The 22,749-nt window shown below is 31.9% G+C and overlaps 1 protein-coding gene across 3 annotated transcripts in view; it reads left to right on the top strand.

Annotated features, from left to right (window-relative positions):
- LOC127737785 (beta-arrestin-1-like) overlaps window positions 1-22,749 on the top strand; it is a 110,293-nt gene that overhangs the window by 76,266 nt on the left and 11,278 nt on the right. For all 3 annotated transcript variants that reach the window (XM_052248705.1, XM_052248704.1, XM_052248706.1), the window contains exons 6-12: window positions 5,781-5,848; window positions 9,347-9,482; window positions 10,665-10,749; window positions 14,617-14,689; window positions 20,650-20,796; window positions 21,196-21,282; window positions 22,537-22,677. In XM_052248705.1, coding sequence (XP_052104665.1) covers window positions 5,781-5,848; window positions 9,347-9,482; window positions 10,665-10,749; window positions 14,617-14,689; window positions 20,650-20,796; window positions 21,196-21,282; window positions 22,537-22,677 — 737 coding nt within the window. The remainder of the gene's footprint in view (window positions 1-5,780; window positions 5,849-9,346; window positions 9,483-10,664; window positions 10,750-14,616; window positions 14,690-20,649; window positions 20,797-21,195; window positions 21,283-22,536; window positions 22,678-22,749) is intronic.

The following is a 22,749-nucleotide window of genomic DNA, read 5'->3' on the forward strand; positions in this document are numbered from 1 at the left end:
GCATTAGCTAACTTCTTAAAAGCTTTATATTTTAGAGGGTGGAAGATCTGGATGCTTCATACTTTGTATATGGATGCCTCATGTTACGAAGTTTCCGTCAGTCACATGTCCAATGTCCTTGACCTCATCTTCATGGTTCAGTGACTACTTGAAAAAAGTTAAGATTTTTTGTAATGTTAAATTCTCTCTTATTATAAGTAATAGGATAACTATATTTGGTATGTGCGTACCTTGCAAGGTCCTCATGCCCGTCAGACAGTTTTCACTTGACCTCGACCTCATTTCATGGATCAGTAAACAAGGTTAAGTTTTCGTGGTCAAGTCCATATCTCATATACTATAAGCAATAGGTCTAGTATATTCGGTGTATGGAAGGACTGTAAGGTGTACATGTCCAACTGGCAGGTGTCATCTGACCTTGACCTCATATTCATGGTTCAGTGGTTATAGTTAAGTTTTTGTGTTTTGGTCTGTTTTTCTTATACTGTATGCAATAGGTCTACTATATTTGGTGTATGGAATGATTGTAAGGTGTACATGTCTAGCTGGCAGGTGTCATCTGACCTTGACCTCATTTTCATGGTTCAGTGGTTATAGTTAAGTTTTTTTGTTATGGTCTGTTTTTCTTATACTGTATGCAATAGGTCTACTATATTTGGTGTATGGAATGATTGTAAGGTGTACATGTCTAGCTGGCATGTGTCATCTGACCTTGACCTCATTTTCATGGTTCAGTGGTCAAAGTTAAGTTGTTGAGTTTTGGTCTTTTTTTCTAATACTGCATGCAATAGGTCTACTATTTTTGGTGTATGGAATGATTGTAAGGTGTACATGTCTAGCTGGCAGGTGTCATCTGACCTTGACCACTTTTTCATGGTTTAGTGGTCAAAGTTAAGTTTTTGAGTTTTGGTCTTTTTTTCTAATACTATATGCAATAGTTCAACTATATTTGGTGTATGGAAATATTTTATGATCTATATGTCAGTCACACAGGTTTATTTGACCTTGACCTCATTTTCAAGGTTCATTGCTCAGTGTTAAGTTTTTGTGTTTTGGTCTGTTTTTCTTAAACTATAAGCAATAGGTCAACTATATTTGTTGTATGGAAGAATTGTTAGCTGTACATGCCTGCATAGCATGGTTCATCTGACCTTGACCTCATTTTCATGGTTCATTGGTCAATATTTAGTTTACTTGGTTAATGTTAAATTTATGTGACAGTTGTAATAAAGCTTTATATTTAGGACTATCAACATAATATCAATGATTAGTAAAGAAGGCGAGACATTTCAGCGTGTGCACTCTTATTTATGGATGTGTAGTTAATCATGGGTGCAATTTAGGAACTCCTCATTAGAGAATCATAGATTGCTTGGAGGTCGGTTCAAACCCATTTTTCTATAATTCAGTATTGATTCAAAATGAAATTTGTGGAAAAAGGATAGATCTACAAAAAAAAAAACACAGAATGAAAACTTATGTCTGTTTCATAAATAAACAATAAACAAAGTTGATTTCCGTCCTCTAACTTTAGTTTGCCTCAACCAAATGTTATGAAACTTATACACAATGCTTATTATCACAAAACACAGATCAAGTTTGAATTTTGTTGGCGTCATTTTAACCGTTTTAGAGTTATGCCCCTTTACAAATGGAAAAATTGCTGAATTTTTCGTTTCCGTTCTCTAAGTAACTTTAGTTTGCCTCAACCAAATGCTATGAAACTTATACACAATGCTTATTACCACAAAATACAGATCAAGTTTGAATTTTGGTGGTGTCACTTTAACCGTTTTAGAGTTATTAGAATAAAGAAGTAACCTTGATGAATATAGGGAAGGAGTGTAGTAAATCCAGTTTCTAATGGTTATATGTGCCATTATTTTATCATTAATTCCTGGAAATGGTGTACCCTTTTAACTGTCTACCCTCTATGTTGGTTCAATCATTTTCTAAACATTTAATAATTTTCAGAAATATTTTTACATGTGTATAGAATTCCATAAAAAAACAACTTTCTACCTAAAAACTCTAATTTTCTAGATTTTAATGGCCCTGTCATCTCAGTCATGGTTCAATGACTTTTATTTTTATGTTTGCATAGTTTACATGTAAGTTATCTGATGAGGTCAATTTAATGGTAACCACTTGAAACAGATAACAGATATTTGTTATCCCTTTGAATTAGCATTATCATATATATCATTTTCATGGAGACTATTTGGCTCTGCATTCACCTTCAGTCATGGTTCATTGATTTTGAATGTTTTGCATAGTTTGCATGTAAAAGTATTGTTATTTTAATTTCAACATATGCAGCAGAAGGCAAGACATATATCTGTGTCAACAGTTTATTCCATTAAAAAAAAAAACGAAAAATCGAGTCCTCACTACAGATTTAAATAAATTTCCTATGTATCAAATGTCACATTAAAAAAAAATTCCCCAACATTACACAGATGAACAAAGTTTTTAAATAAATGGAAAGAATCAATAATTTAAGGGTTTTAGAATAAGTGTTGCATTATGATAGACTATCAGTATACTATATGTAGGAATATTTTGAAAAAATTCATATAAGACATCTGGATTATGACATTTCATAGTTGTGTAAATAAATTGTTTCAGTTTGTTTATATTATTCCTTTAGAAAGTAATTTCAGTAGGATTCACAGGTCAATGTCAGGACAAAATTAGATTTTTCAATAATAAAAATGATATTTTGATATCCGTTCTAATCAGGTTAATGTTTCAGGTTAATGTTTGCTTAACATAGTGGAAAGACATGAAGAGTTTAATAATAGTATTGAAAAGGCAAGAACCTTCATGTAAAATTCTTATTATCAGATAACAACCTCATATTTTTAGCATCAACAATTCCAATAGTTTGAGTGCATTGTTGTGCAAGAAATGACCATTGATCTTCTCCAGTTTGAGTGCATTGTTGTGCAAGAAATGACCATTGATCTTCTCCAGTTTGAGTGCATTGTTGTGCAAGAAATGACCATTGATCTTCTCCAGTTTGAGTGCATTGTTGTGCAAGAAATGACCATTGATCTTCTCCAGTTTGAGTGCATTGTCGCGCAAGAAATGACCATTGATCTTCTCCAGTTTGAGTGCATTGTTGTGCAGCACATTACCATTTGTCTTCTCCAGTTTGAGTGCATTGTCGTGCAAGAAATGACCATTGATCTTCTCCAGTTTGAGTGCATTGTCATGCAAGAAATGACCATTGATCTTCTCCAGTTTGAGTGCATTGTCATGCAAGAAATGACCATTGATCTTCTCCAGTTTGAGTGCATTGTTGTGCAAGAAATGACCATTGATCTTATCAAGTTTGAGTGCATTGTCATGCAAGAAATGACCATTGATCTTCTCCAGTTTGAGTGCATTGTTGTGCAACACATTACCATTGATCTTCTCCAGTTATCATGTTTTTCTGCTGATTTGATTTGTCTTGATTATAGTTCATCCACCATTTTGCAATATATTGCCATTGAGTAATATTCTTTGTTTTTTGTTTTTTTTTTTCATTGAATTCCTGTCTCATTGACATCTACCCAAACTTCCATTTAATTATGATTTATAATTTTATATGCTGTTATTTATCAATTGAATAGTGTTTAAACAATAAGCAAGAAAATGAAAATTTGCTTGAAATATTGTTGTGTAATCTGTTCCTGTTGGCAAAGAAAGCAAATGGATGTTTTATCAGATCTTACTAAAATGCGATACAGATTTTCAGTGTGCATGATTGTAGTATTAAACCTTGGTAAAATCGTGACAAAGTATTGGGTTTTCCCTAATCAGATTGGATAATTAAAGTAAAGAGCTTAAGAGTAGAACAATTTCTGAATGATTTATCATCTGTAATGATCACATGTTTCATTGCTTGGGAAATTTTTTTTTCTTCTTCAAGTGTGTTTAAAACTTATTTGTTTTTTATCACTCTTGGATAAATGGCATAATGTATTTTATGGAGTGGAGTGTTGGAGTGAACTTTTTATGCCTGGATAAATGAGGTCATTGATTTCAATGTAGAAAAAAAGTTAGAAGAAACTTAAGTAGGGTATTTATAAAAATAAAAGTAGAAGAAAACTATGGCCAAAAGAAAAAAAGATGAAAAGACAAACAAAAGTCCAAAGAAAACAAAAGTCCAAAGAAAACAAAAAAGTAACTGAAATGCCATCAATCACCTTAGGAGATCTCATGTGCTTCAGAAAAATCAACTTAGGAGATCCCATGTGCTTCAGAAAAATCACCGTAGGAGATCCCATGTGCTTCAGAAAAATCACCTTAGGAGATCTCATGTGCTTCAGAAAGATGAGTAGTTCCTGCTCCATCAGTGATACATATTGCATTGCCTACTTTTAAAATCTGATAAATTTAAATTGGTTAGAGCCCCTCCATACCACAGTGGATTGGTAGATATATGTAATCCTAAGACATCACCAAATAATTCTAAAAACCATCAGCACATGTAAATTCTCAAACTGTAAAACTTAACTGAATGTGAGAGCTTGAAATGAACATTTCTCAGGATAAAGGAAAAACAGCACTATAACCAACGAAACAAAAAAAAGTAGAATATCTGTAAATACATTAAAAAATACTATTATACATAAAAAGCATGAATCCCGCTTAAAACAATGGGGTGAACTCAGGTCCTCTTGAAATTCCAGATGGATGGCATTATGATGAATCATAAAACAAAACTTCAAAGGATAAATACAATGTATTTATACCCCACGCAACGAGTTGCGGAGGGTATAATGTTTTTGACCTGTCCGTCTGTCAGTCCGTCAGTCTGTCAGTCCGTCAGTTCGTCAGTCCGTCAGTCCTGTTTCTTGTCATCGCAACTCCTCTCAAACCACACTACAGAATTTCACGAAACCTTTTCAGATAATAAGGACATACTATGTAGTTGTGCATATCGACAGGAAATTACGATTCAATTCTTTTTCTAGGAGTTACGCCCCTTTGAACTTATTTACTTTAATGTACTACTGCAACAGTTTGTCATCACAACTCCTCTCAAACCACACAACAGAATTTCATGAAACCTTTTCAGATAATAAGGACATACTACGTAGATGTGCATATCGACAGGAAATTACAATTTAATTTTTTTTCCAGGAGTAACGCCCCTTTGAACTTATTTGCCCAATATACTACTGCAACCTTTTGTCATCGCAACTCCTCTCAAACCACACAACAGAATTTCATGAATCCTTTTCAGATAATAAGGACATACTACGTAGATGTGCATATCGACAGGAAATTACGATTCAATTTTTTTTCCAGGAGTTACGCCCCTTTGAACTTATTTGCCCAATATACTACTGCAACCTTTTGTCATCGCAACTCCTCTCAAACCACACAACAGAATTTCATGAAACCTTTTCAGATAATAAGGACATACTACGTAGATGTGCATATCGACAGGAAATTACAATTTAATTTTTTTTCCAGGAGTAACGCCCCTTTGAACTTATTTGCCCAATATACTACTGCAACCTTTTGTCATCGCAACTCCTCTCAAACCACACAACAGAATTTCATGAAACTGTGTAGATAATAAGGACATACTATGTAGATGTGCATATTGACAGGAAATTATGATTCAATTTTTTTTTCTTACACTTATTTTATTTCTCCAATGACATTGTGGGGACGTGGGGGTATGTGAGCGCGCTCACTAAGGTTCTTTAATTTTATTTATATTCCTGATGTTGTTTACTTTTAAAAGGAGATATGTATATGTATATTTTATTTTTTAGCCTTGTGGTGTAGATTATGAATTGAAAACTTATGTAGCAGAGAACCTTGATGAAAAGCCACATAAAAGGTATATAGAAGTGATGGTATTCAAATGCATCTTTTATTTTTAAACTTTCAGTGTATTAAAAGGAGATCTGAATCCTTTTGTGAATGTAAATATATATTGTAATTGTATAATTCATAATGAAATATTGTTTACACTAAAGGGAGATCAACTTCAGTTTCACCATACTAATTCATTCATTGGTGCAACATCATTGACAATTAACACTCATGTTGTATGATGTCACAGGAGTGAAATTATAGGTTTTATTTCACATGTGTAATGTAGTGTGATATCAAAGTATTTCTTTACAACCAATGTAATAGTAAACATTTATTAACTAGCTATGAGGACAATAAACTTACTATTGTTTTCGAATAGCCAGTAAATAAGTATTTTATTATACAGAAAGAAATTTGTATACATTTTGAAACAATATATGGTTATTCTCTTAGTCCTGTTACTTTGAAAACTGTTCCAAATGAAATATTTTGGGTAAGTGCAAGACTGGCAAATCTGTGACCTTCCCTAACATCTGGGACAAGCTTTATCAAGACAGGAAGTCTTTTCTTGTCTTTAGATTTTCAAGTCTTCCTTTCTGTCGATTACCAGATTCTGCTTTATGTATTAGGTCCGAGGACACAGTTATCGTCCTTTGATTTTTGTTGTCTACAAATATAGTCCCTAGTGTGGACAGTGTTTAAGACCCTGTTTGCACATGTATGAAATTGAACCGATCTTAAACAGACCAGTTAGCGTTTACATTTGCACAAGCAAGATCGATCGACATCGATCTTATTTAATCTAGTGCGTTTACACTGCAACATAAAAAGAACTGGTCTGAAATGATTACATTATACATTTCATAAACAAATAATCATAAAAATAGAATTGAATAATAACGAGTGCATTTCACGCGGACTAACACACACTGCAAAATTATGGAGAAAATAGTTGGATCATTGGAATTTTGTATGCAGTTATCAATTATCTTTTCGGTTCACACGTCATTAAACAAAGAAATGATAGAAGACTGTCACTTAAAAACAAACAGTCAATGCCTTTGAAGATGAGGATTTGCAGCAAAGAACTAGAATTTATCTATTCAGAAGAATATTCCAAAAATGGCGGAATCTATGTTTTCTTTTCTTATTCCATCCATCGTTTTTAAACATGTGTGTTTTTTTTCCGCCGAACATGCGCAGATTTGTTTTCATATCTAGATATAACATTCACTTGAAGAAAGATTGATCGGGATAGATCTTAGCATTCACACTTGAAGAAAAATTGATTCAAATAAGATCGATCTTTTTAAAACCACCTCTGGAGGTGGACTTTTTAAGTCTGATTGAAGATTGATCTTTCCCGTTTACATTAGACTAAAGATCGATCTTTTTTACAAGTGTAAACGAGGTCTACCTGGCAAATTTTTTTCATACACTCAATTTATTATACCCCACGCAACGAGTTGCGGAGGGTATAATGTTTTTGACCCGTCCGTCTGTCAGTCCGTCAGTTCTGTTTCTTGTCATAGCAACTCCTCTCAAACCACACAACAGAATTTCACGAAACCTTTTTAGATAATAAGGACATACTATGTAGTTGTGCATATCGACAGGAAATTACGATTCAATTCTTTTTCTAGGAGTTACGCCCCTTTGAACTTATTTACTTTAATGTACTACTGCAACAGTTTGTCATCGCAACTCCTCTCAAACCACACAACAGAATTTCATGAAACCTTTTCAGATAATAAGGACATACTATGTAGATGTGCATATCGACAGTAAATTACGATTCAATTTTTTTTCCAGGAGTTACGCCCACTTGAACTTATTTGCCCAATATACTACTGCAACCTTTTGTCATCGCAACTCCTCTCAAACCACACAACAGAATTTCACGAAACCTTTTTAGATAATAAGGACACACTATGTAGTTGTGCATATTGATAGGAAATTACGATTCAATTCTTTTTCTAGGAGTTACGCCCCTTTGAACTTAATTACTTTAATGTACTACTGCAACAGTTTGTCATCGCAACTCCTCTCAAACCACACAACAAAATTTCATGAATCCTTTTCAGATAATAAGGACATTCTATGTAGATGTGCATATTGACAGGAAATTATGATTCAATTTTTTTTTCTGATACAATTTTTTTTTCTTACACTTATTTTATTTCTCCAATGACAATGTGGGGACATGGGGTATGTGAGCGCGCTCACTAAGGTTCTTTCATTTCTTTATATTTTATGCATGAAATATTAAGTAGGGGGATGAAATTACATGTTTAAAAAATTTGGGTGATGAATTTTTATGTAAAGTTGTGATTTGGTCCAGTTAAAAAAGGTCAAAATTAGTATGTCATCATAAAATTGTCCATATTTTGAGTTAGAGTTGGTAGACTTTTCTATAATTTTGAAATTATTTGTCCCAAAAGTAGTACACTACACTGTAAAAATCTTTTTGAGATAGATCAGGTGCGATTTTTTTAATTTGAATTTATTGTCTAAAAGAAATGCATTACGACATAACTATGTTCTTGGGCCCTGTCTCTCTGCCCTGTCTTTATGACCAATTAAATTCAATAATTCTTTTCAGTGAAAAATTTTGATTTTGAAAGCTAAATCAAGTTGGTGTAATTTAATCTCTAAAGATTTAACATATGCTATCATAGATTCATAAATATGTAATCAGTCTGAAATACCAGTGTTTTTATCTGTTAAAAAAACGTTTTGAAGAGAGCTGACTACCTCTGTTGAATATTACATCATGATTTATATGTGCAAGGTTGTATGTGATCCTGAAATTTATGTTTCATTACATTAGATTGATTATGTAAGTTTAAAAGCATCAGTCAAATTCAGATATATAAAAACCACCTCTTGTGCAGATAGCCAGATTACTGTACACATGTGTAATGAATGTTCACTAGTTAAACAACTTTAAGTGTTCCATTATATTTACCACTTTGCCATGACACTAAATTCAACTTAGTTGCATGTAAATCAAGTGTACATATTTTATATAATAACTGTTTTTCAGGAAAGTCAAAATATTATTTTAATACAGGGACTTTCTTTGTGACGAAGAAAAAAAATCCCTTGAAGTTGGACCAAAAACCTTGTGTTATATAAAAGATACAAAAACTTGATATAAACTTTCTGAGGAAAGATTGCATATCTTCCATTCAATATAACTTAATTTCTGACGAAAGATTGCACATCTTCCATTAAATATAACTTAATTATTGAGGAAAGATTGCATATCTTCCATTAAATATAACTTAATTTGTGAGGAAAGATTGCATATCTTCCATTAAATATAACTTAATTTCTGAGGAAAGATTGCATATCTTCCATTAAATATCTGATATCTGTTTGGAATTTATTGTCAGAAAAAAAGAATAAAACATTAAAAAAAAAAATGATACCTAAATGAAACTGATCCATTTAAAAGTTTTGTAAAATGTTCTGCACTGTCACTAGAATGTTTTCCCTAAGTTTTATTTCTTTGTAGGAATTCCGTCCGGTTGGCTATAAGAAAGCTTACATATGCCCCTGAAGAACCGGCCCCACAACCAAGTGCTGAGGCAACCAAAGAATTCATGATGAGCCCTGGCAATATAAAACTGGAAGCATCATTAGATAAAGAAGTACAGTATCAATATACATTGTAAAATATATCTGAAAGTCATTGTTTCCTTTTTGATTACAATATTTCTACAATTGAGATAGTGGTTATTAAGAAATTTTGCTTTGAAGTTATGTAATCATTTGCTTAAAGGCTTTGACTTTCACAAACTTTGCTCTATATGGTCAGTGACTGCTTATTTAAAATGTTAATTCAGTCAATATAACTTTACTGTTGAATAGAATGTGACTCCTTATAGCACTGTATATAAAACAGACTTCTAAACAGGATTTTCATCTGCAGGTTAACTTTCTAAAAACTGGATTTTTTTTATGCCCCCGCCATAGCGGTGGGGGCAATAAGTTTTACCCTTGTCCGTCTGTACGTCCGTCCTAAAATTGGTTTCAGTTCTCTCACTTCAGAAAGCCTCAACCAAATGTTATGAAACTTATACACAATGCTTATTACCACAAAACACAAATCAATTTTGAATTTTGGTGGCGTCACTTTTATCGTTCTACAGTAATGCCCCTTTACAAATAGAAAAATTGCTAAATTTTTCATTTCAGTTCTCTAACTTTAGTTTGCCTCAACCAAATGTTATGAAACTTTTACACAATGCTTATTACCACAAAACATAAATCAAGTTGAATTTTGGTGGCGTCACTTTTACTGGTCTAGAGTTATGCCCCTTTACAGATGGAAATATAGCTGAATTTTTAGTTTCCGTTTTCTAACTTTAGTTTGCCTCAACCAAATGTTATGAAACTTCTACACAATGCTTATTACCACAAAACATAAATCAAGTTTGAATTTTGGTGGCATCACTTTTAAAGTTCTAGAGTTATGCCCCTTTACAAATTGCTGAATTTTATGTTTTTGTTCTCTAACTTTAGTTTGCCTCGACCAAATGTTATAAAATGTATACACAATGCTTATTACCACAAAACTCAGAACAAGTACAAATTTGGGTAGAATCACTCTTACAGTTCTTGAGTTATGTCCCTTTATTACATTATATGCAAGCGGGGGCATCATCTGTGTCCCATGGACACATTCCCCATTTATTTGTGTTATTGTGAGTATTTGGTGAAAAATTGTAAAATTAAGTTTTGACAAACTGCATTTTTAGCTTTAAAGATGCTGCTGCATAATCCAAAAAAATTGACAGCTTTTAAAATAAATTACCTATTATTTTTTTCAGAAATACTACCATGGTGAAAGTATTGCAATTAATGTTCTGGTGGATAATAACACAAATAAGACAGTCAAGAAAATAAAAATTTCTGGTAATTTAAACTTTTTTTTAGCAATATATTGTATTTATCTTAGATACATAGATAGCTGTTTGTTAAGACTTTTGTAAAATTTGACTGAAAATTGACATCTTTATTCTGTACAATGTAGGATCATATCAACCTGCACAGAGGTCAATAGGTCATCGCATAGATAACATACAATAACATTTACAACTGCTTCATTGAATTTATCATAAATTTAATAATGTATGGTCCTGTAGATGGCTTTTGAAATTCATTCTCTTCAATCTATTCATATACACCTAACAAAATTTTCTCTTTTTCTGTCGATTCCATCTTTTATATTTGTGCTATAAGTTTGTAGTGCCATTTTGGGTCTGAACCATATTGCCCATGATAAAAAGGTGTGCTCGGACCCTAACCCAAGGTTATATTTTGGAGTTCAAGGTCATACTTGTTATATGTATTGTTACTGTTTTCAGTTCATATACTGGGTATTCATTTTTGACCCAAAGTTATATTTAGAAGTTCAAGGCCCAAGCTGATACATGTATTGATGTTGTGTCTAGGTCTTATGTAGAAGTTCAAGGCCCAAGCTGATATATGTATTGATTTTTGGAAAGTTTGCTATAGCTTGCTATAGCAATATACTTTCCCAAGGCATCAGCCTCAAACCGGAAGTTGGACAGACTATCTTACTATGTCTACTCCTAGATAATGTAGTACTAGTGTTTGAATACTAATTCTAGGAAGATGCTTTTGAAATTTTGAGTTACTTCTATTTTGATTAGCTTACAGCTAGAATTAAAATGTACTGAATGTTCATCGATAGTTCAAATGAATTCAATTTCATTTTGAAAATTGCTATCACAAACATTACTTCGCGGATCTGCGGATTTTGCTCAGTTCTTATTATTTTTCTCCTTGGGTCTATATATGGGTATTTTGAGGGGCCTACAGAAGGGAGGGATTTACTAAAGAACCCTATGGGATTTTATTTTTTTTAATTTTTAAATGACTATAACCTGAAAACAGTAAGTGATAGACACACACACGCTCTTCAGTAATGATCACAGGACAATAAAACAAATCAAATAGAATACAGGTGGAGTCCCTGGGGTCACCCCACCCCCCTTCAATTTGAGAATGGGCTTTTATCTTGTAAACAGTCCAGATCCCCACACCTAAACCATATATATTCATGTATGGGATAATAAAACAAATCAAATGAAATATAGCGGGAGTCCCTCTGGGTCTACCCCACCCCCTCCTGTTTGAGAACTTGTAAACGGTCGAGATCCCCACCCCTTAACCATATATATTCTTGTATGGGACAATAAAACAAATCAATTGAAATATAGGGGGAGTCCCTGGGGTCACCCAACCCCATCCGGTTTGAGAACTTGTAAACGGTCGAGATCCCCACCCCTAAACCATATATATTCTTGTATGGGACAATAAAACAAATCAAATGAAATATAGGGGAAGTTTACATGGGTGACCCCCACCCCAAAACCATATATATTCTTGTACGGGACAATAAAACAAATCAAATGAAATATAGGAGGAGTCCCTTGGGGGTCACCCCACCCCATCCTGTTTGAGAACTTGTAAACGGTCGAGATCCCCACCCCAAAACCATATATATTCTTGTACGGGACAATAAAACAAATGAAATGAAATATAGAGTCCCCTGAGAATCAACCCCCCCCCCCTTTTTGAGAACTTGTAAACGGTTGAGATCCCCACCCCTAAACCATATATATTCCTGTTCATGATTTCAAGAGGATTTGAATGACATACAGGGTTCATCCCTAGGCGTCACTTATGCATATCACTTTACTAGACCAAACCAATTTGTACTGGACTTTGCCCAATGTCAGACGACCATGGGAATGACTAATTATGGGAGCTTTGTTTGGAAGACTTCGTAACAGCATCCTGTTACAATTATTTCTTGTATTAAGTAAAAAAATTCGGAAAAAAACCGTTAACCACACAATCTACTAATCTTAGTCCGAGTTTGTTCAATATATAACAATTCAAACAAGAAAACTAACTGCTTAATTAGTAATAATATAGTTTACCTATTTGAAATAATACACATCTACAACCTATTTGAAATAATACACATCTACAACCTATTTGAAGTAATACACATCTACAACCTATTTGAGATAATACACATCTACAACCTATTTGAAGTAATACACATCTACAACCTATTTGAAATAATACACATCTACAACCTATTTGAAATAATACGCATCTACTGTTGCAAACTTTCCACAGGTGCTATCCAGCACTTTGATTGTCTTGGTCATATTTAGAAGTTTAAGGCCCAAACTGATACAATTATTGGTATTTTGTGTAGGTCATGTTTAAAAGTTCAAAGCCAAGTTTGAGGCATGTATTAATATTTTGTGTAGGTCATATCTGTGCTTTAACTTCTGTAATCTGTTTACATTGTTCTGACAGTTCTAGTTTTTATTTATTTGAAAGATATTGAGGTAAATTTTGTAAAAGAGTATCTACGTTAGGGGAATACCAGTTTCAATTTTGGAATAAATAATTCAGATGAAATGTTATTTTAATGGTTCAAAAGCCATAAAATTTTGAAGTTAATATTTAATCCAAAGCTTTTCTAGATTCATAAACTTAAGTATGAAAATACTGTAATATATGTATTTTGTTAGTTTGTCAGCATACCGAGATATGTCTGTTTCAAGTCTCATTTTATGATTTTGAGACAACAAAATTTTCATCTGAATCGTAAGTTTATGGTATTAGCTGTGCCTGAATTCCTGATGTAAATAATAGACCAACATGCACACTGCCTTATATTATAATCAGATAAATCTTACCTTACCCTCATACAGATATAGAATGAATTATATAACTGGCATGAATACCTCAATGTTTTATATGTTACAATATGGAAATATCAGAAGAAGAAAAACTACATGGCAGTGATTACTTTGTTACATTCCTTGTTACAGTTTTTGTCAGACTGCTAAGAATGTCCTGAAGTGAGACCCTAAAGTAGTCATTTCCAACTCATGTTGTTATGTCTACTGGTTAGGTCTATTATGACATCCATACATCTCAATTGTTTGAGACTTCTCTCATGTATGCTGATATGACTGCCAATATTTACAATGCCCACAAATTTTAGATGTGTTTAAAGAAAATGTATAAATCATTATTATTTATTAGGTATATTGAGCTTTACTAGGCCTCCCATTCTGATTAAAAATAAAATGCAAAATCGTACTGTCTACCTTTTTATGCCCCACCTAGGATAGTAGAGGGGCATTATGTTTTTCAGTCTGTGCATCCGTTCGTTCGTCCGTCTCTGAACCGCTTCGGGTTAAAGTTTTTGGTCAATGTAGTTTTTGATGAAGTTGAAGTCCAATCAACTTGAAACTTAGTACCTGTGTTCCCTATGATATGATCTTTCTAATTTAATTAGAGTTTTGACCCCAATTTCAATGTCCAATGAACATAGAAAATGATAGTGTGAATGGGGCATCTGTGTACTATTGACACATTCTTGTTTTATAGTAAACTGTGGAGGAGGGGGGATTCAGGAAACTGATGGGATATAGCCAATATTTTTTTTTAGTACATTTTCTAATTAAAGAACCCCTAATGTTTCAAGGTCAACCCCTTTTTTGCAAATATTGGATCTGGTTATTGAGACCTACAAATTAAGTAACCTTTATTCTGCAATATACAAGAGAATGGTAAGACATATTTTATAGAAAGTAAAAGTAAATTTACAAGCAAGTGTTTCTATGGTGATGAGTATATATAATATTATATAATATAATATAAATATTTGCACAAGTTTATAAATGTTGTTTTATAAAGCATGCTTTATCTTTTGCACTACAGTTCGACAGTTTGCAGACATATGTTTATTTTCAACTGCTCAATACAAGTGTACAGTGGCAGAACTGGAAAGCGAGTAAGTGTAACCTATAATGGGATGTAACAGGAAAGGTGACAGTACACTTTTACAAAACTCTAACTGCACAAACAGATGTTTTATTTTCGGAATAACTTCTTTGTTTTTCTAAGATCATGTCTTCCTTTCAGATTCTAATTTCAAAACTTACATATTTATATACTTCATTTCAATACCTCATATTTTATTCTATTTATAGCCTGAAAAAATACATCAAGGACATAAATTTTCATCCTTGTCCATGTGGCTGCACATACAATAAGGGGTTATCTTAAGTTCAAATTGACATTTGAAATATTAGAATGTTAGAAACAACTGTAAACAGAATGTAAATGAAACTTCACCCATTGCACTTCAATTGTTTCATAGTCATGCCCTTGAAAATGCTGAAAAATGATAAAATATGAAAACCAGCTAGAGTTTATATTGTAACACAACCCAAGGAACTAGTAAACTTAGATAAGGATAGAGTTTAACATATTTTCAAATTTGTGCCCCATTATGAAGAAAATACACAAAATTTCAGGGCGAGTTCTAACTTTAATAGCATCCTACTCATTTTAACTGTATTTCACAAATGGTTCAGTTCATGGATTTCAGATATCTATTGGTTGCTGAGGAATCCAAGATTATACATTTTCTTATAATCTCTTTTCATTTAAATAAACCTTGTTGTTTAAATTGCATTAATATAACTGCTATCTCTTTAAAATATTATTTCTCTGACTGCATGATTTGTCTTTTATTATTTGTATTAAGTTTTTGTATTCACAAGAAAATGTAAAAATGTCTCTGCTTTCTTATTTAAAGAATGATTTTCATTTGTCTTCTTATAGTATATCAAAAAGGTAAACATTTTACATTGCAGCACAGTAATTTAGAGCTACATATAACCAGTATACATATATATATATATATTTTTGTCTTTTCACTTGTATTAGATCAGCAAAAAGGTAGTGATATGGGGTAATATTTGTTGTTTATTTTTATCCTCAATTAATAGTTTTTTTCTCCTTGATAATACATTTTTAAATTAAAATGTCAGTAAAAATACTTGTTTCATTGATAACCATTGCAGAGTGGCTCTAATAAGTGAAGGAATTTCAAACAATATGTGTAGATCTAAATGAAGAATTACTTGCCAGTGCTTCTTTGCAATGTTGACAGTTTGATGTGAAAATAAAAAACAATGCTTGGTAGTGAAAATAAACTGTTAGCCATGACACCAAACAAAATTCCATCATTTCCTTCAAATATAACCAATCCCTCATGAATACATGATATTTTGTCAGTATTTTGCATATCAAATTTAGTCCTTGTTAATTAATTCTCAATTATACTCTGTCAGATGTATGTTCATTTCTCTCCTTTATAATGCCTAACTTTACTTAATACATAATTATGGCATATTGCATAATGCCTTACTTTACTCAGCAAATAATTGTAAACATTGCATAAAGTCATTATGGAATTACTACACAAAATACACAGCTATTACATTGATATAAATATATGATTATACTTTGCATAATAATTAACACTGTTAGGAGATACATACAGCATTGCATTATTGCAAGTAAACGTACAAAAAATACCCAAACAAAGGATTTTGATAATCTTATATTGACTACAGGGGGAAGCATATCATCATTCTATTATACAACATATTATTTGATTTTTATGCCCCCGCCATAGCGGAGGGGCATTAAGTTTTACCCTTGTCCGTCTGTACGTACATCTGTCTGTACGTACGTCCCTAAGTTGGTTTCCCTTCTCTAACTTTAGCTTGCCTCAACCAAATGTTATTAAACTTATACACAATGCTTATTACCACTAAATACAGATCAAGTTTGAATTTTGGTGGCGTCACTTATACCGTTCTAGAGTTATGCCCCTTTATAAACTTAAGTTTGCCTCAACCAAATGTTATGAAACTTATACACAATGCTTATTATCATAATATACAGATCAAGTTTGAATTTTGGTGCCATCACTTCTACTGTTCTAGAGTTATGCCCTTTACAAATGGAAAAATTGCTAAATATTTTCATTTTTTTTTCTAAATGTCAGTTATTTTTAAAATTGGAGTTATCTTCCTTATTCCATGATTACAGTTGAATCAACTACAATCAATGCTTTATACAATGCAATGTTTAATTTTGCCTTCCACTGATAAATTAAAGCAATTTTTACCCTTCATTTCTAAAAATATTTTAAAGTCTTCTTTGAAAATTGAGTTATCTTTCTTTGTGCATAATGGTAGTTGAATCAACTACAACCAATGCTTTATACAATGCAATGTTTAATTTTGCTTTCCACTGATAAAACACAGATCAAGTTGAATTTGGGTAGTGTCACTTTAACCATTATTGAGTTATGCCCCTTTATAAATCTAAACATTGCGTCACTTTTACTGTTCTTCAGTTATGTCCCTTTATAACTATATGATATGCAAGCAGGGGCATCATCTGTGTCCACATGTGGACACAATCCACATTTATTTTATCTATAAAAGTACAATGTTGTTAAGATTAAAATGACTATATCTTATATTTGCATAGCTTCAGAAAAGGGAACATCTTAGCACGAATAACAGTAAACTAAATGTAAATAAATAGAATCCCGCCCAAAAATCCAGTGAATGTCCGCACCACATTGCAAACTTGATTTAAACACAAATATACAGCGTGACCACACCTTTCTTCATCACCTGAGAATCAGCTCATCATGAACAGGTTTCACATGCTACTTGACGAATCTACAGGTTTTAAAATGCCTAAATAAAAGTGGACAGTACATAATTAATTAGACATAAAATGTGGACATATAAAATACAATGTAGCCTGCAGAAAACACCAATACTGATGGTTTGCAAATTGAAATTAAGTTAATAAACCATAATGACTATGCATGTATGATCATGTATGTGAATAAGTAAGTCATACTGTGACACTTGCACTCATTCAAGTATGCTTGTTGTGATTTATTTCAAACTTTATCAAATTTATTTTTAATAGTATTCTTATGATTTCTATACCTTTGATGATTTTCCAGAACTATGGGACTTAAATCTTCAAAAATAAGCAACTTTTTCTCAAGTGTCGCCCACCATCTCAAGTTGTAGTATGTTGGACCCAACTAGAACTTATTATAACAGTCAATACCATAATTGACTAACAAGGAATAAATCTTTGATGGCCCCTTTTCTTAAATATGTTGCACAACACTCCCATATTGAATTTTTTTTTATTAATTTTGATGGAGGTTATTGGTTATGGTCAAGGTAGGAATGTTCATTAGGTGTTCATATTGTTTCAATGGTATTATGTTCACTTTAGAAAAGAGTAGTCTAAAAACCAAATAGTTTATTTTATATTGCCTTTCATGTAGATTAAACCTGTATTATTTTCCCTTCCAACATAATACCCTTTGCTTGCTATAAAAATTATTGGGTGTTAGTTATGAAGAATTCGTCTGAAAACGTATAGTTTTAATTTTATAGGTAATAGTGTATAATGTGAAAATATAGATAATATTTATTTTCTGTAATTGCTCTGGTGGAACAACTTGATTTATGCAACTTAGACATTATCTTAAGAAAATATGGCTATGGAATGACTCTCTTTGTGATAACTCTTACCACATTAACATAATCCACTAAAATAATAGTGAAAAATTTACCCAGATTTATTGGTCTTTTCTGATAGAATTCCCAGAATGTACAAACTGGGGGTAAGAATGAAAAACTTTGATAAGAATATATAAAAACATAGGCCATCAAAAACGGATTGTTTGAATTACTGTAAAAGCAGATATTTTTGAGGAGGATTTAATTTCGTTTATTTCGTGGAAAGAATATATCCACGAAATTAAAACCCCCACGAAAATTAAACCTACATATGATAGCATTTCCATTTACTGGAAACCACGAAATTAAATCCCCATGAAATCTTATATAGAGACAAAACCACGAAATTTTAACCCCACGAAAATTAATGTTTCTACAGTATTAATCTGCAAGATATATAGTCTCTTTTGTTAGGTTTCTTAGAATGTATACTTGTGAAAAACAGGTGAAAAATTCTGTCTGTTTTGAGAGTTTTTGTAAAACTTTTCTAGAATTGGTATGAAATATTTGGAACATTATTCAATTTTATTTATTTCTATTGTAACAAGTTTTATTTTTGTTACGGTTGTTGAATGAAATGTGTGTACTGTAAAGGAATATCTTATAGTCACTGTTGAATATTGATTTGTGTATTCTTATAACGCAGACCTTTGTAAACATCTTACAGTATGTTAAAAATCAAAACTTTATTCCCATTAAACACAGAATAATTTGTGTTTTGAGACATTGTTATAAGTTTACTATGCCAATGCTGGTGAGAAAATATAAAGTAAAAAATCAGTCTTAAGTGATTAGATGCAAAGTTTTATATTTATGTTCTCAAAGGTAATATGAAATAGAAGATGGCGAGAATAATCTCTGGAAAATTCTTCAAACATTGTATTTTGTATTGGCTTGTATTACCTCTGATAATGGGATTAAAATCCTTGAATTATAGCGGGATTACAGCAACCAAGTTAGCTTGTATTTACAAGATTCTGTCTCTCAGAAAAATGTATTGCTATTCAGAGGTGTTGCTTGATTGTTCTGTTATATTGAGAGTTTTCACCTGGAAATTGTTTAGCGGGACCTTATAACCCATTTAACATAGGCTTCTGTATTGCATTTTTATTTCAATTTAACTTTTGATGTAAAAAAATACTCTACAATAATCAATTGGAAAAACCATACTGTTAAAACAACAATGCATTAACAAACAATTGCTTTAAGTTATGAATAGGAGAAAAACTTTGTTGTCCAAAATGGATATTTTACCTCCCTTTCAGGAGACTTAACTTTGAGAAAAGAAGTTTTTATGCAACATTGGATTTGTATTCCAATTAATATAATATACCTAAACATAATAAATTATAAACTACTCAAATGTCCTTTTCCCTTCAATTCTCTTTCAGGATTTCCTTCTACATGCTAATATTGTACTAATCATTGTGCCAGCATTGATTGATATCATGAGTTAAGCATTGTCTTTAAAAGCAAGTTTAGTTGTTTGATCCTTTACCAATACATACTTACCCATCAGCCATGCAAAGACACTGACTCATTTATCTAATAAGATCAACAGCTTAAATGTCATGTTGAAGTAATTACATGTAGAACTGAGATCAAATAAACATTGTGCAAAGACATTATTTTACAATTACCTGAATTTTCTCTGCATACATGTTGCTGTATGGTGTTTTGATGGCCATGCTTGCTGACGGAAGTTGCTGTGCTTGCTAATATTTTGCTACCATTGATAACCAAACCAACATTGTTATAATTATATAATGCGTCTGTACTTTCCTTGTCCGAGTGTTTTGGAAATTTGCTGCTAATTTGCAGTTAATTGACTTGTTTTGATTAAAATGGACTTTTGTTACATGAGAGAAAAAAGATACTCAGATTGCTATTTATTGCAGATAAAATTCAAAAAAATGTTTGTATTCACTGGCTTTTTTATTTTATTTTATTTTATTTTTTCCTCTTTTCTGAATATGGATATTTTTGTGACTATCACTAACAAGCATAAATACTATACAGAGAATTCATTGTAATTTTGATGGTAAGTCTTGGGGCTTAATTAGAAAAGAACATTAATTATGGGTTCTGAGATAGGGCCAAATTATAATTCATAATAGTTTTCATGGTGGAAAACTGCAAAATTTGCAAAGAATACTTTTGTTAGGGATTCATTTTCTACAATATTCAGTGTTGTTTGTGAGATAAAATTTCTTTTTAGAAAATCATCTTTATTTCTTGGACTTTAGATATTTAGAATTTACTTGTTGACCTGACATTGTTATAATTTTGAAGAATTTCTATAAATTAATAATGTTTTTTTTAATTTTTACAGAGAAGGATTTCCGATTCAACCTAGTCAAACTGGATTTTGTAAAGTATACCACTTAACTCCATTATTAACCAATAATCGAGATAAACGGGGTTTAGCCTTGGATGGAAAACTAAAACATGAAGATACTAATCTTGGATCTTCAACCATGTAAGTCTCAGCAATTTTGCACATTAAAAGAACATGAAAAATTTTGTGAAATATGAATCCAGCAGCAAGTATATAAATACACAGATACTTAAAAAATAATTACCACAAATAAATTAGGTAAATTTATGAAAATAAAAATAGAAAAATAAAATTTGTGTTCATTTTACCTTTTCTTCTCTTGAAAAAGACCTTCAATAGTCTTCATATATTTCATTCTTCTTATACAAAAACAAGTTTGTGTTTACAAATATTTAATTTAGTTATGAAATTGAAATAATTGCTACGCTACTTGAAGTACAACTTCTTATTTGTTTCAGCATTAAAGGGACAAATTTTAACCCAGAACAAATATTTAACATGTTATATATAAACAGTAAATTATTTTTGTAACTTTTTCAGAATGACAGAGACTTGTCAGAAAGAAAACTTAGGGATTGTTGTTTCATATAAGGTTAAAGTTCGTCTCATCTTAGGATTTGGATCAGGGTAAGAATTGTGTATTGTTGTTGTGATTTGACTAAAAGTAGATTCATATTATATCAAAAAGACAAACAGTTTACTTTGAAATCAGATTTAAGATAAAAAAAAAAGAAAACCAAATGAACTTGACCAATCTTCAAAGTGAAGTTAAGCACCTCTTTTTTTGTCTCACCTCAAAGAAGTCATAATGTGAGACTTGGATGTGCTGTTTCTGACAGCAGATACAGTGAATCACTAATGTTAAGTCAATGATATTTGGTATGCAGTGGTACTACCGTACTAGCATTGGCACATCTTATTTCCATGATGATTATTTGGCCCTGCCCCCTCAGTCATGGTCTATTGACTTTGAAACATTTGCAGTTTAAATGTTAAAAGTTTTTGATTAGGTCGGTTTAAGGGAACCACTCATGATAATTGTTTCATATTTGGTATTATTTCAATTTAGATTATATGGCCCTTCTTCCTCAATCATGGTCTATTGACTTTGAAACTTGTACATAGTTTGCATGATAAAGTTTGTGATTAGGTCAGTTTAAAGGGAACCACTTATGATTAGTCTATGATATTGGGTGTAGTTGTATTGGCATTGGCATATCTCATTTCCTTAAAGATTATTAGGCCCTGCACCTTCAGTCATGGTTCATTGACTTTGAATGGTTTGCTTATTTTACATGTTAAAGTATTGCCATATTGATTCAGCATTTGCATGTTACTATATCATTACATGCAGGCGAGACATATCTCTGTTTCAACAGTTACAGTGCATTAAGTATCCTATCCATGAACATATCTAGAAATTCATCAATGAAATATTTCAATGCTTCTTTGTTTAAGTTGTGGAGTTATCTTCCTTTGCCCATAGTTGTAGTTGAACAAAGGAAGAAATCTCTAATTATAGAAGTGCCTTTCAAAACTTAATACAATGCTATGTTAGATTATTAGTTCCTATTGCAAAATAAAAAACCTGAATGCTACCAAAATTTTGTTTAATGGCCATCATGATTTTCTTATGTTTGTATCCCTAAATTTTTTCATAAAAAGATGAAGGAGAAACAAGATGTCTTTTTAAAACTTGTTTTCAAAGTATGAGTGATTTTAATTTTCAGTGATTTCTCACAAAGTATAATGATTTTAATTTTCAGTGATTTCTCACAGAGTATAATGATTAAAATGTTCAGTGATTTCTCACAAAGTATGAGTGATTTTAATTTTCAGTGATTTCTTACAAAGTATGAATGATTATTTTTTTTTTTTCAGTGATTTATCAGTAGAACTGCCATTTACATTGACACATCCTAAGCCTCTTGAGTCTCCACCTCCCTCAAGATCGGTGAGTCTGGTCCCTACAGAGGACGGAGATGTTCCAGTAGACACTAATCTTATACAGCTTGACACTAAGTAAGTATCAGGAGATTTATTGGTTTAACCTAAAACAAATAGGAATTTGAATAAAAGCATTAGAACCATTGA

This window comes from Mytilus californianus, unplaced genomic scaffold, assembly GCF_021869535.1.
Source record: "Mytilus californianus isolate M0D057914Y unplaced genomic scaffold, xbMytCali1.0.p SCAF_4, whole genome shotgun sequence".
Classification (NCBI taxonomy): Eukaryota; Metazoa; Mollusca; class Bivalvia; order Mytilida; family Mytilidae; genus Mytilus; species Mytilus californianus.